Source organism: Ursus maritimus, unplaced genomic scaffold (genome assembly GCF_017311325.1).
Source record: "Ursus maritimus isolate PB19 unplaced genomic scaffold, ASM1731132v1 scaffold_3, whole genome shotgun sequence".
NCBI classification, from domain to species: domain Eukaryota; kingdom Metazoa; phylum Chordata; class Mammalia; order Carnivora; family Ursidae; genus Ursus; species Ursus maritimus.
The window spans coordinates 40,951,890-40,965,847 of NW_024425563.1; the positions used below are offsets into that span (position 1 = coordinate 40,951,890).

At 39.1% G+C, this 13,958-nt stretch overlaps 1 protein-coding gene across 2 annotated transcripts in view; it reads left to right on the top strand.

Annotated features, from left to right (window-relative positions):
* The window catches only part of HERPUD2 (HERPUD family member 2), a 29,006-nt gene extending 21,528 nt beyond the window's left edge, over positions 1-7,478 (top strand). Inside the window, exons 6-9 of one of the 2 annotated variants that reach the window (XM_040644108.1) lie at positions 2,135-2,257; positions 4,787-5,110; positions 5,819-5,936; positions 6,588-6,721. In XM_040644108.1, coding sequence (XP_040500042.1) covers positions 2,135-2,257; positions 4,787-5,110; positions 5,819-5,936; positions 6,588-6,611 — 589 coding nt within the window. In that variant the 3' untranslated portion in view covers positions 6,612-6,721. Of the gene's footprint in view, positions 1-2,134; positions 2,258-4,786; positions 5,111-5,818; positions 5,937-6,587 lie in introns of both variants that reach the window. The other variant, XM_040644107.1, reaches the window with a different exon arrangement.
* Positions 7,479-13,958: the final 6,480 nt, after the last annotated feature.

The window sequence follows — 13,958 nt, forward strand, 5'->3', positions numbered from 1 at the left end:
AGTTCAGCAGGTTGACCAAAGCAAGCGTGGAGAGTCTTGAGAAGGCATATTCTGGGAGCAAGGTGGGGATTCCTTGCAGTTGCTGCATATTTGTATAGAGTGGTAAGGGAAATGGGGCTGACTTCATAGGTTTTTTTTTGAAAGAATTTGTTCCTGAATTTTGAAGATTCCAGTTCCTTTTATCTTCTTTCCTTTGTAATTCTTAACTTAAAAAATGTACTAATGAGTGTATTGTTGTATAGCTTTCGAGTATTTGTTTGTGAATGTAAGTCTTTCAAGTTCTTGGTTTTTGTCACGATCTCTGTTGTACTCAACCATTTCCATGTGTTCCTGTGAATTTCCCTCACCCCTTTTTTCTGTTGTTTAGTTTTTATCAAATAGTACTAACTGGTATAGTCTATCTGAAAAGGAAAAAAAAAGCTGTTAGAACTTGTGTCATCAAGTGATTTCCTCCCACAGGTAATATAACAGCAGTTTCCTCACCAAATTTGCTTATACTTTTTAAACATTCACAAGTACAGAAAATATTATAATGAACCCCCCATTTACCTAACACTCAGCTTCAACAACTGTTAACCATTCTTTATTCCCTCTTGTTCCTCCTTTTTTTCCTAGATATCCTATCATTTCATCTGTAAATACTGGATATCTGTAACAGATATGACAGATATGCACTATAAGAAAATCTTAATCAAAATACCAGTAGAATACTCAGAAATTCTTTACTGTCATCAAGTACCCTATTTGTATTCAGTTTTTCCTCATTATCTCAAATGTCTTTTTATAGTTGTCTTGATTGAATCAATATTCAGAGAGGTTCACAGATTACATTTATTTGGTTGATGTTTCTTAAAGCTGTTCTGATCCTTTACTCCCTCCTCCCCCTCCTTTTTTTTTTTTTTTTACGGATTTTAATAATGTTTATTTTTTTATTTTATAGCTAGTAACTGCTATGTTTTTAACAATATTGCTAATATAAAATATCATTTAGGTAGGGCAGAGATGTGAATTTTTCCCCCATATTTTGTATTTTTTTAATTCTCAGAAGCAGAATTACTTGGGCAGTTGGGTAAACTGAACATTTTTAAAGGTATTTAATTTTGTAAAATCGTTTTTTAAAGCCTTATTCCAGTTCATCCTGTTAGCAGTGAAATCAATTATTGCCAATTATACATTAACAGTCTTTGCAATATCATATTAAAAATTCATGAATTTGTTAATGATTTTTGTCTCATTCTGGTTAGACCCAGCTTATATCAGCTAAAGATAAAATTCATGTAATATGAAGAAAAGGAAAGTTAGCAAATACACAATTCTGCATTTATTCACATGTTTATCCCTGTAGTTGTCTTGATATATGTGAATTTCTAGAAATCTCACATTACACACTTTGGAGTTGTATTCAGATTTAGGGTTAAGGGACAGTAAAAATAAAAATAGCTAACATTTATTGAGTGCAGACTAACAATCTTATGAGGGAGATTCTATTATTAGCCCCATTTTAGAAGTGAGGAAACTGAGTCATAGAGAACTTAAATATGACCTTTCACAAATTTTATTGAGTTAATAGGCATTTAACCTACTTTAAGAATGCATGTATAAATATGTTCTGCCAATCTTGGTTTTTTAACTAAAAAAAATATTTTACTGATTTCTATAATGTTTTTTATTTTATAGCTAATAGATGCTATGTTTTTAATAATATTACAAATTATAAAATATCGTTTTGGTAGGTTCCCCATGCCTCAAAATATTTTGTCATTAAGTTTATTTTAGGGCTTTTGGTTCTTAAGGAGAATGTACTTAAAACGTAATTAAAAGTATTTTTGGCCTTTTCTGCTGAAATGAGAAGATAGGAAAATGTTCAGGCTTGCCACACATTTTGTGGGTGATTTGCTTTATTTTCTTATTAAAATTGGACTGAAATGTTAGTTGTTCTATATATTTGGGGCCTGGGTCATCTTATGTAAGCCATAATATCTTATTTGAAGAATGTTGAAAATAAGTATTTTTCTTTTCAGTTTGATTTAGTATATTTTATCAACGGATGGCTTACACTTAAGAAATGAAAATTCCGAGAAACACTTTCAACTTCTAGAGCGTGAAAGGGCATTTCTTTATCTCTTTATTGCAGAAATGTGGATAACCAGCTTCCGGGGCAAGCTATTCCAGCTGGATTCCCAGTATATCCCGCTTTCAGCCCCCTGCAGATGCTGTGGTGGCAGCAGATGTATGCTCATCAGTATTACAGGCAATAGTAAGTGAATCTGAGTTCGGTTTTTTTGCTTAGTGTGCTACTTGCTTTATTTTCTTTTTCATCCTTGGTGAGTTGGTTTGGGATTTCATTTACTGATGTATTTTATTGGTTTTTAAAAATTACTGGGAGAAGAATTTGCCAACATTTCAGCAGATACTTTCTTTTAAATTATTTGGCTAAAGAGAAAAGCGTTCACATCCAGTTCACATTAGCTAAACCTATTCTCTGTTTCTCCCTCTCTCCCCTAATTACATTTAGCATTGAGATGCTTTCTGTAACATTTTATCTACTTAAGAGGAGAAAACTTAGGAACGTTTCATTGGAAGGCAGCACATCTACGTGAAGAGATAGGACGCTGAATGAAGGGGAATCCCATGTCAGGGAGATTCGTGTTGACATAGGGCTAATACGGTTTCTGGACCGTCAGCATTTTAGTAAGTCTTGCTTCTGGTCAGCATGGATCTTAGCACCGAGCACAGCTTCTCAGCCTTCATTCTTCTGGACTTTTATGCATTCATTTAACATTTCTAGCTTCTCTTTAATGTTCTCTTATTTCTGTGATTTCGTTATCCTCTTCATTCTTTCTGTTTTTCTGATCACTCATTTTGCGTCCTTGATGGCTCATTTTTTCCCTTCTTCTAAATGGTAACATTGCTTGTTTAGTTAGATATCTGTGTACTTGCTGTGTACCTTATGACAGTCTGGTAAGGAAGACAGGATTCCATCCTGGACCAGTCCTCTTGGATTTCTTTCTTCTGTGGCCTTAGTCATTAGCTCTCTGTGGATGACCTCTATTCTTTATCTCCTGTACTTCATCCTGGTTGCTGGCAGATTTCCATAGGGAAATTTGCCTTTCCTCTAAATTCAGGATGTTCGGATTCGACACCACCGTCCTCTTACAAGTGTGCTCTTTCCCGACTTCTTTGTTAGTGACATAGTCTCTGCTTGTTCATCCTCCCTGAACCCAGCAGTTAACCAAGATGGTTAATATGTTGTTTCTAACTTTTGTTCTTCCCCTATATCTTACTTTCAGTATTTTGCCCAGATCTTTTCTCATTTTGGACCTACTTTACTGCAGTTGTTCTTTCTCCTTTTAGACTCTTTATTATATTTCATCCTGCTGCCTGGTTAATGTGCTTAACACAAAGTTGAGCCAGTCATCCTCCCAAATATCTGATGGTTCCCTTGCCTACAGTGTGAAGGCTGTATCCATATCCTTACTCTGGAGTAAGGATACCCCATAAAGCTGATGTGCTTTATGAACCTCATATCCTAATGTTCTCTTGCATGATCCCTTGGCTGCAAACAGGCTATTTGTGCCTTACCTATTGCTGTGGTAATAGTTCCTATCTGAGTGACTGCTTTGTGCTTAGTGCTGTGCTAGATGCTTTACACCCCTTGTCTCATTTATAACCTCCTGAGAACTGTGTAAGGTAAGTGGGGCTTACTGTAGCTTGCTACTAAATCACACAATATTATGTACATTATTTAACTTCTGAGCCTCAGGTTCTCTCCTTTAATGAAATAACTCACCTATGAATCAGAATATCTGTGAGGTAGGAAGTGTTTTGGAAACTTAAAAGCCCCCTACAGATACAAGTTATAAGCATACTAAATTAAATAGGCTTTCGTAGCCTGGAACCTTCTGTTTTATTTTTTTTGCTATGTGGCTTTTTAAACATTTTATTGTAGAAAAATTTCAGCATGTGAAAAGATAGAATAGTGAAATGAATCCCTGTGTACTCATCACCCAGCCTCAACATTTATCAAATCATGGCATTCTTGTTCTAGAACTTGCCCCTCCTGTGCTGGATAATTTAAAGCAAATCCCAGATATATTATCATTTTACTGGGAGCCTCATATAGGAAAATTTATTCTTTCAAGCAATCTAATTATAAGCAAACTTCGGGATCACAAGTCTTCATAGGTTTACGAGTACCTATTCCAGTGGTTCCCAGATGGAGTTCCCAAAAGTCAGGATTGGGGTTGAGGAGTTGTTATCTGAGATCTAGTTAATATCTTAAAACACAAATACAAATTATTTATCACTGACAGTGGACACACAGGGTAATGATCAATGTACATTTTTAGGCATATTTTTCAAAACATGGCTCTAAGGGAGAGGTAGTAGCTGTGGCGGTAGTCATCCCATGTAGAAAAACAAAGGGGACCATTAGTGAAAAGATTTGGAAAAATATTTGGTCATTACCTTATAAAGTAATTTAATGAAAGAGAGAAAAGATAGTGATTACCACGGCCTTCTTATCTCTTCCACCTCTCCCCTGCCATCTTAGACTGTGAGGCTAAGGGAGCATCCTTTCTTCAGCTACTCACTCCTACCATCAGTCTTGGCTCCACTTTTCCACTGGGATTCGTGCTTACCTAAGAAATGTGGTACGGGAGTTGTGATATTCCATGTAGGTTTATGAAAAAATACATGTAACTCCCAAGGACGTTTTGCAAAATACAATAGAGTATATAATAAAGTTTTCTTTTCTTTTTAATATTTATTTTGGTGACTATTTCAGTCAAGCTGCAGTTTCAGCTCAAGCCACATCAAATGCCAACCCAGCCCAGCCTGCTGCTTCACAGCCTCTAAATCTGGCACATGTTCCTGGAGAAGAACCCCCACCAGCTCCAAACCTAGTGGCCCAAGAAAATCGACCCATGAATGAGAATGTTCAAATGAATGCACAGGGAGGTCCAGTGCTAAATGAAGAAGACTTCAATCGAGACTGGCTAGACTGGATGTACACGTTTTCACGAGCTGCGATTCTCCTTAGCATTGTATACTTCTATTCTTCTTTTAGTCGGTTTATCATGGTGATGGGAGCCATGCTGCTGGTTTATTTGTGAGTGTTGCTTGTTAACTTTCTGTGGTTTCTTTTAATTACTTTCTAAAACTGTTCAGCACAGAATTTGGCATATAGTAGTCTGTCATGACTGTTGAGTGAAGGAATAGGAGTTTTGGACTCCAGGTATCTAGTACCAAAAGCAAAGTAGGAACGTTATCGGAACTGTCTACGAGCAGATTTTTCTTTTACTGTCTTTTGTAAAAATTATTAATTCATTTAGATATGCTCTATCAATTATTTAGAACTTGAAGTGTCTGATGCACTATTGCATAAGGATGTTCTTTTTAGTTATAGTTATCAATAGTAAGACCTATAGGAATAGGTTGGACTTTTTTTCCTAAGTAGACATTTTCTTGCCCCCTTTACCCCAAGAGGCAAAGAAATATGTAGTTGAATTTCAATCTGAAAAATCACGGAAAAGATGTTATGACTCTCAATATGTTAGGACATTAAGATAGCTAGATTAGATATTAAGATATCTAGCATAGAGCTGGTAAAGCCTATGATAGATTTTTAGACTTAAGACCATTCCTGTTTTGCTGTCATTGCTTTGAGAGGGGCAGTACTTGGCCCAAAGTAGAAAATTTGGTCTTCTTATTTATTATAGTTGAAACAATTTTTCTGTCGTAGGACACTAATGTTTTACAGCATTACAAATAAAAACAGTGGTGACTTCTTTTCTTTTCTCTTTATTTTACTGAACAGACACCAAGCTGGATGGTTTCCTTTTAGGCAAGAAGGAGGTCAGCAACAGGCTCCCAACAATAATGCCGAAGTTAACAACGATGGGCAAAATGCAAACAACCTAGAACTTGAAGAAATGGTATGCTAATGAGGCTTTTGTATACTTCAAAAATAGATGTTCCTCAGCAGTGTAAGGAACCAATATGATAAAAGAATCTTGGGCATTCCACAAGTTTTTGTGGAATGGCACGTGAGGAAAAGTTAACATATATAATTTGTGTGATTTTATCTGGGAGAACTTAGAATATAATACTGAGTCAGTCATATATTTGAGTTAAGCAGGGGGCTCTTGGGTGCCTAAGTGTCCGGCTCTTGATTTTGGCTCATGTTATGATCTCAGGGTCGTGAGATAGAGCCCTGCGTCGGGCTTTGCACTCAGTGGGGAGCCTGCTTAGGCTTCTCTGTCTCTCCCTCTCCTCCTCCCTACTGTACGCACGTGCATTCTCTCTCTCTCAAAAAACCCCCCAAAAAACAAAAAGAATTAAGCAGGAAGATACCTGAAAATAGCCCAGAAAGAAAATTATGCACCTGGTGAGAATTTATTCAATTAAATTGGCAGTTATCCCTTCAAACTTGAATACTGAGGAATTTATCAATTTTGGATTTAACAAAGATTTCTAATGACCCGATATGTACCACTTCCTTATTACATGCTCATATTCCTTTCTGTAGGGAAGAATTTAATTCTTTTTTCTGTCATGAGTTAATGCTAACTGTTCAAATCCCTTAGGAGTATGTTTCTTGCTTTGTTTGAAAGGAGCGTCTTATGGATGATGGGCTTGAAGACGAGAGTGGAGAAGATGCAGGTGAAGATGCCAGTGCGGTTCAAAGGCCTGGATTAATGGCATCAGCTTGGTCTTTCATTACCACGTTCTTTACTTCACTGATACCAGAGGGGCCTCCCCAGGTTGCCAATTAGACCTGAAAAACTGTGCCAGCTACAAAGGAGGGTCTGACTTTAGGAAAGTGTTTTAAATAACAGTGCAATTTCAAAAAAATTTATTACTTTCTTTTCATCATCATGTACAGAGGTGTTTTTTCTTTAAGCTTCTCATGCATATGAATATTTTAAGCACAAATGGACTACTAAATGTGTGATTTCTTTTTTAAGATTCTAACAGAACATAGTATAACAATATTGGTCTTCCAGGTTTTGTTAATTTCAATTATGTGTATTATATCAAGGCAGATCTATTTGTGTGTCTTACTTCTTTAAAGAGCTGCTTCACATATAAATGTCTATAGCCAATAGCCCAGCCCTTCAGTGTATAATTTGAATAAATATATCTATTTTCTGTGAATTATCCTGAAAGTTTTAAACAGAATGACCTCATAGTTTTTAATAAAGAATATTATTTACCTAAAATGTGCTAGCAGCATCTTGCCCAGCCATAAAGCAATAAACTTCTCAATAATCTTAATTTTGACATTTGGATAAATAATGGAAACTTTCTATTTTAAGGGCATGTATCCCATCAATTGGAATTAGTACCTTAAAAAAAAGGCAGCTCTTCAATGGAATTAATAGTGATATAAATGTTTGATACAGGCAGTACTTTTATAAAATATGCTGGAAATTGCTCCCTGTGATTTTTTTAAATAAAAGGTCAATTATGGTAAACTGTCTTATGGGACATTTGTTCAGACCCTTCAGTAATGTACCCATTACATGTAAAAATTGATGTAAATTTCAGTAGTTGTTGGGAAAGGTTACTGAAGTCTTCAAGGTCATTTTCACCTCTTTGTGTTCCAGATGGGTATCTCTTAGTTCTCAGTCTGAAACCTTGATAGTCTATTTAAAAATCCCTGTGAAAGCCAATTTAGTATTTTATAAGAAAGGAGTAAGTTTCTCATAGGGTAGATAAAAATTAAAATTGGACAAATGAGGATGGGAGAATTTTGTGTGCAAGAACTTTATCTCGCATGAAATGTTTTGTAAAGTTATATGTGGTACTGATCTGATAATATATGATTAGATAATAGAACAAAACAGAAGATTAAGAAAACATTCATAAATGATTTTCTAAGTTGTTTATTTATAATGAGAAAAGTGACATTTCAAGGGATAACTGGTTAACCCTTCGAAAAGTAAAATTAGGTTTCTGTTTATAGATGTCAATCAAGAGATCATGATTCAATATGAGCAACTGAACATTCAAATACTAACAGAAAATACAGACAAATACTTCTATAATATTGGGGTGACAAAATGCCTTTATGGCAGAATCCCTAAAAGAAAAGGTTGCTATCTATATAATATTTTGACATACATAATGAAAAAGGCAAACAATTAGGGGAAAAAAGATAAGTAAGTCTTAAATTTTGTTAAAAGAAGATAATATCCCAGTAGGAAATGGGCAAGGATACTCTCTAGTCAGCTTGGGCTGGGTGGCTTACACAACAAACATTTATTTCTCACAGTTTTTGAGGCTGAGAAATCCAAGATCAAGGTGCTGGCAGAAACTGTGTCTGGTGAGGGCCCTCCTCCTGGCTTGTAGATGGCCATCTTGCTATATTTTCACACAGCAGAGAACAGAGCAGAAGCAAGCTCTCTGCCATGTCTTCTTACAAGGGCACTGATCCTATTCATGAGGACTCTGCCCTCATGCCCTAATTACCTCCCAAAGACCCCATCTCCTAATACTATCACATTGGGGGTTGGGATTTCAACATGAATTGGGGGGGGGGGACACACACAAACATGTCTGTAACAGATACAAATATGGGCAATAAATATGAAACAGATGTAATGAGTCCCAAGTTAAAACTATCAAATTGTTAAGATAATAATACTCAGTGTAGGTGAAGCTCTAGGGGAATATAAAATAGTATATAGCCTTTCCAGCAAGTATCAAATTTTCAAAGTGTGCACAGAATCATTCAGTGTCATCCTATTGTTTCTGGAATAAAGATCAGATTCCTTAACCTGTTTACAAAGTTCTGAAAGGTTGGATCCTTGCACCCTCTCAATCTGTGCTCACCATTAATGCCTCTTTTTTAGCTAGTCTGGTCTTCCAATTCTAGTATTCTCTCCTTCCAGCCCCAGGACTTTTAAAATTGTTATTCTTTTTGCTTGCATCACAGTCTCTTCCTTTTTTTTTTTTTTTCCTTGTTAACACTTACTAATCATTCATGAGATCTCAGCTAATGGCCAGTTCTGTAGAGAAGCTTTTCCCTGGTAGCACTGTTCTTTGCAGATTACACCATTGCAGTTTACGTTTATTTCCTTTTGTCTCTCCCACAGGATATGAGGGCTATGAGGTTGGGGACATATTTATGCTTACTGTTATATCCCCAGTCCTAGAAGAGTGCCCAGTAATTAGTTCGATACTGAATGAGTGATTGAAAATGTGCATAACCTTTGAATCAGCAAGAGTTAGAAAGGGTATGGTGCATGTGTGAGATTTAGCTTTTAAGATATTCATTGCATTGTTTTAACAGGAAAGAATTAGAACTGATAGATGTTCAACAGGGTGAGCTATAGTACATTTTTATACTGTTTGGGTCATGATTAGGGATGGCTTGTTTCAGGGCTGATAGAATGAGTGCATCCAGAGGGAGGGTCTGGATTTTAACCTGAAAGCTAAATAAATAAACTGTCAAAGCTGCAAGAAATGCTTCATGGGTCATATCCTAAACCAGAATGGGTGGGTAGGGTAAGAATGCAGAGATAATTATGAGACAGATTGGTCTTTCTTCTGTTGGGAGCTAGAGATGGGAGACTTGGAGCCATAGAATTCATAGAGGGAATAGCATTGTAGGGGACACTCATGTGGAGGAAATGAACAGGTCTCTGTATCCTAGTCGCAGACTGGGGCTAACGAGAAAAATGCTAGTCATAGACACCCCCTCTGAAGGGGTGTGGCTAAGGATTCTAAGAACACTGGAATGTGTTGCTGGATTTTAATGATTTCCCCACATTATTAATTCCCTCATGTTAGGCTCAATTTTGGTAAGTCTTTGTGAAAACCTACAGCCCAGTGTCAGCTGTGCTTTAGAGGATTAAGGGAGGAGCTGTGTCCATACTGGGGCCAGATGGTGCCTAGGGGTCTGTGGTAGTTTAGAGATGGTTTCCAGATGGCAAAAGAGCAGCACAGAAGCCCAGACACTGGTCTTTAGGCCAAATGCTGACTAGCGACAGCCAGGATTTGTGGGATATAAACACTTCCTAGGACTTCTGTTCCTTCCACATCACAATAGAGACTAGAATTTGTACAAACAGTATGGGCGAGAGGGTCGGATTATGTCAGGTGGGTAAAAGGAAAGGGTGATCCTCAGGACTGGAGAGTTGGAGACCATTCTCGCCATCGTTTGATGACACATTATTCAATGCCATCATTCATCATTATTCTAACTGGGTTTTCTGGCTCCATCATCACTATTGAAATTTGGCTTTTCAAATGAGGGGAGAAAATACTGTGTTTGGATCCTCAGTTCTGTAGTTCCAGTGGCTGTTTTTGCTTCACTGTGGAAAGACTAAGGTGTGCTGGTTTATAGATCAGCTTTCTGTAAGTCTGGTATAAGTCAGACTGTCATATCTGGAATTGCATTGCTGGGTCTGCAAAACTGCACCAGGCTCTGGAATGTGGTGTTCTCAACCACAGAATCTTTCCTGGGAGTCCCAATGTGGCTGGACTCACCTCCCCATGTGGCATCATGTGCTCTAACTGTAACCTGGGAAAGTGAAATAAACTGGCCGCATGGTGAGTACAAAGCATGCTTCTGGTATTTTATATCTTACATAAATATAATTTGGATGTTTCAATACTTCAACAATTAAAAGTACTTTAAACATTTTTTTGAAATTTTTTACGTGGTAGGAACATTGAACATGAGATCTACTCTATTAGCAGATTTTTAAGTGTACAATATGGTAGCATTTAAAAACATTTAAGACATTTAAAATGCTTCTTGAATTTATGTGTTGTGAAGCAATGTAAGCCTTTTATTAAAATACTATGAAATATTTGAAATAAAGGCTTTTCTTATAAAGAGAGCCCAGAATAATTAGTTCGGGTTCTTGTTCCTTAGCACCCGGAGCTTCTCTGTGTCCAGGAGTTATAGTAAGCAGAAAGCTTTTCCCAGCACAATGACAGCTCAGCTCTAATATGGGGAGGACAGCAGAAGATCCGTCTCCCTTTTCCAGAGCAAATGGTGGTGGTTACTGTCTCTCATTATATTTGGATACACCCTCGAGGTCATAGTCCAGGAGGGCTAATTTCCTGAGTCTTTTTGCAAAGCTTACTTCCTTGATCCTGCTGCTAAATTCTCTTACTCCAATTGATCTACTTTCCAAAACGAACATACCAATACCTGTGTAAACTATTTCATGCGGTACAGTGAGCCATTCTATCCAAGGGTTCCAAAGCCACAGGAAAATTGGAAAAATTAAGATCTGTGTTGGGTCTTTACCAGTTACCACTCCTCACAGAGAGTGCATTGGAGAAAAGCAGCTGTTTTGTGTTAATTTATGTAATTAATAATACAAATTATTATAGTACTTTGAAAACTTATTACATTTGAATAACATTTGAATATTTGCTACATTCCTGGCTCTGTGCTCTACCTGCATCTAAAAAAAAAAAAAAAAAATCCTTAAAACAACTCAAGGTGGGTGCTGCTGTTACTTCTGTTTTTCTAGATGAGGACACTAAGACTCAAAGAAGTTAAATAGCTCACCTAAGTCACATAGCTAGTAAGTGACAGAGTCAAGATTTGAACTTGTCTATTTTACATCAGAACTTGAACTCTTTAAAATTAATTATTCAAGTAAGGCACGTGGAGACTTCAGCTTCTAGCAATGGGTGATTAGCCTGTTTTGCACCAACCCTTCCGCTGAGAAAACTAGAAAATTAGAGCATGTGTATCTATTAAGACATCAGAGAGCTATCAAGAAAGCAAAGGCCAGTTTTCCAGACAGATGCGACCTACATTTGGTGCCACTTTTTCCCACCTCAAAGCCTTGTTCATTCAAGCGTAGTGGCTGGGAAGCTGCGCAAAAATTTTGGGGAGACTCATAGGTAACAAAAATTAAAGTCCACGATGCAACGAGTGAAAGTGCTTTTGAACACCCCAGGCTTTCTATTGGGACCCAAAAGGGCTACCTACCCCTCCAGTACACAAACTGGAAATGGGCCTGTTCTCATAGGGACTGAAGCCCAGTCTCAAATCACCTCAGCCCCTAACTGAATGTAGGAATTTGCACCAAACCTAGTAACAGCCAGAAGCAAAAATAAATCCCCACGGAAGGAAGATAACATCAGGCGTTTCTCAAATTTCTCTATAGTTGTTTTGAAGTCTTTTCATGAATAAAAGTTAACTAAGAATACAGAAACCTAAGATTTGACTAAAATGAAAAAGTGAATAGAAACAGACCCTCAGAAAATTCAGATATTTAGCCTTATCTGACAGACCTTAACAATAGCTAGGATTAGAATGTTCAAGGAATTAAGGGTTCCGGTCCAAGATGGCGGCCTAGGGAGAACCAGAACTCACTCCACCGGAGGCGCCAAATTTCACCTACTTACAGAGCAGCTCCTCCTGAGGAAGAACTGAGGGCCCACTCAACAGGTTCGGCACAAAAAAGAGAGAACGCAAAAGAGAACAGCAAGAGAGCCAGAGACAAGGTAAGGAGGGAACCCCACGCCGACAGCGCCGCTAACGGCGACGGGGAGGGCTAGTCCTGAGGAACTGGGAGCAGACCCCTCTGTCCAGGGGCACAGGGAAAAAGGAGTTTAAAAGAGCGACTAGCATAGAAAAGTCTGCTCTAGGACTCCGCCAACAGGCGGGAGAGCCGCTGGACTTCTCTGGCGTGGAAGGGGGTCTGTGGGTCCGCTTTCCTTCTTCACCTTGAAAGCGCAGAGCGGTGCACGGGCCGGGCGCCCTAACCCGCCTGCCGGCTTCGTGAGCCCGGGTCCGCGGCCTGCACCAGCCCCAGCCCCAGCCCCAGCCCCAGCCGTCTTCTAGGGCGGCCCCAGGGCGCTGCACACTGGGACGCCACTGAGTAGTGCTCACTAGGGCTCCAGCCTTCCTGCCCAGGTGACGGGGGCGCCATTCACCCTGGCATGCTCCAGCCCCACACCACTTGGGCTTCAGGTGGCTTGTTAGAGCAACCCCTGCACAGAGCGCTCAAGAACCTTCCCGCTGACGTCTCCTTCAGATCTAGCTGCCCTGCCAGGGTGCCCCTAGAGCCACGTGCTTGGGAGCCCCTAGCCCGTGCCTACATCAGTTCCAGCCACCTTGTCAGGGCGCCGCCTGTGCGGAGCATCCCGGAACACTCCCACTTGCGCTGGCTTTGGCTCCTGTCGTCAGGCCAGAGTCCTCCCTGAGCCGAGCACCCCGGGACACCATGGCTTGCACCCATTTCTGCTTCAGCTGTCTTGCCAGGGTGCCCAGCGTGCAGAGTGCCCCGGGATACCCTGGCTTGCACCCACTCCACCTTTAGTTGTTTTGCCTGTTCCCACTGTGCAGAAAGGCCCAGGACCTCCTGGCCTATCCCCTGGCTCAGTTTGAGCTAACCTGCCAGGGCAGCCTCTACATAGAGAGCCCCAGAACACCCTAGATAACACCCACTTCAGCTTCGGCTGTTGTGCCAAAGTGCCCTATGTGTGTAGAGCCTCAGAACACCCCGGCTTGCACTCACTTTAGCCTTAGCTGCCCTCTCAGGGCACCCGCTGCATGGAGAGCCCTGGGACCTGGGGAGAAGAGTGGAAGAACCCAGTGAGACTTTCAGTAAAGAGATAGAAAATATAAAAAAGAATCAGAATTGAAGACTACAAAACTGAAATAAAAAGTACACCAGAGGGAATCAACAGCAGATTAGCAGATGTAGAAGAATGGATTAGCAATCTGAAAGACAGGGTAATGAAAAGCACCCAAGCTAAATAACAAAAAGTGAAAAGAATAAAAAACATGAGGATAGGTTAAGGGATCTCTTAGACAACAGCAAGTGAACAAACATTCACATTATAGGGGTCCCAGAAAGAGAAGAAAGAGAAAAAAGGGCAGAAAACTATTATTTGAAGGAATTATTTGAAGGAATAACTGAAAATTTCCCTAACCTAGGTAAGGAAACCATCAATGAAACAAAAGACAATCTACT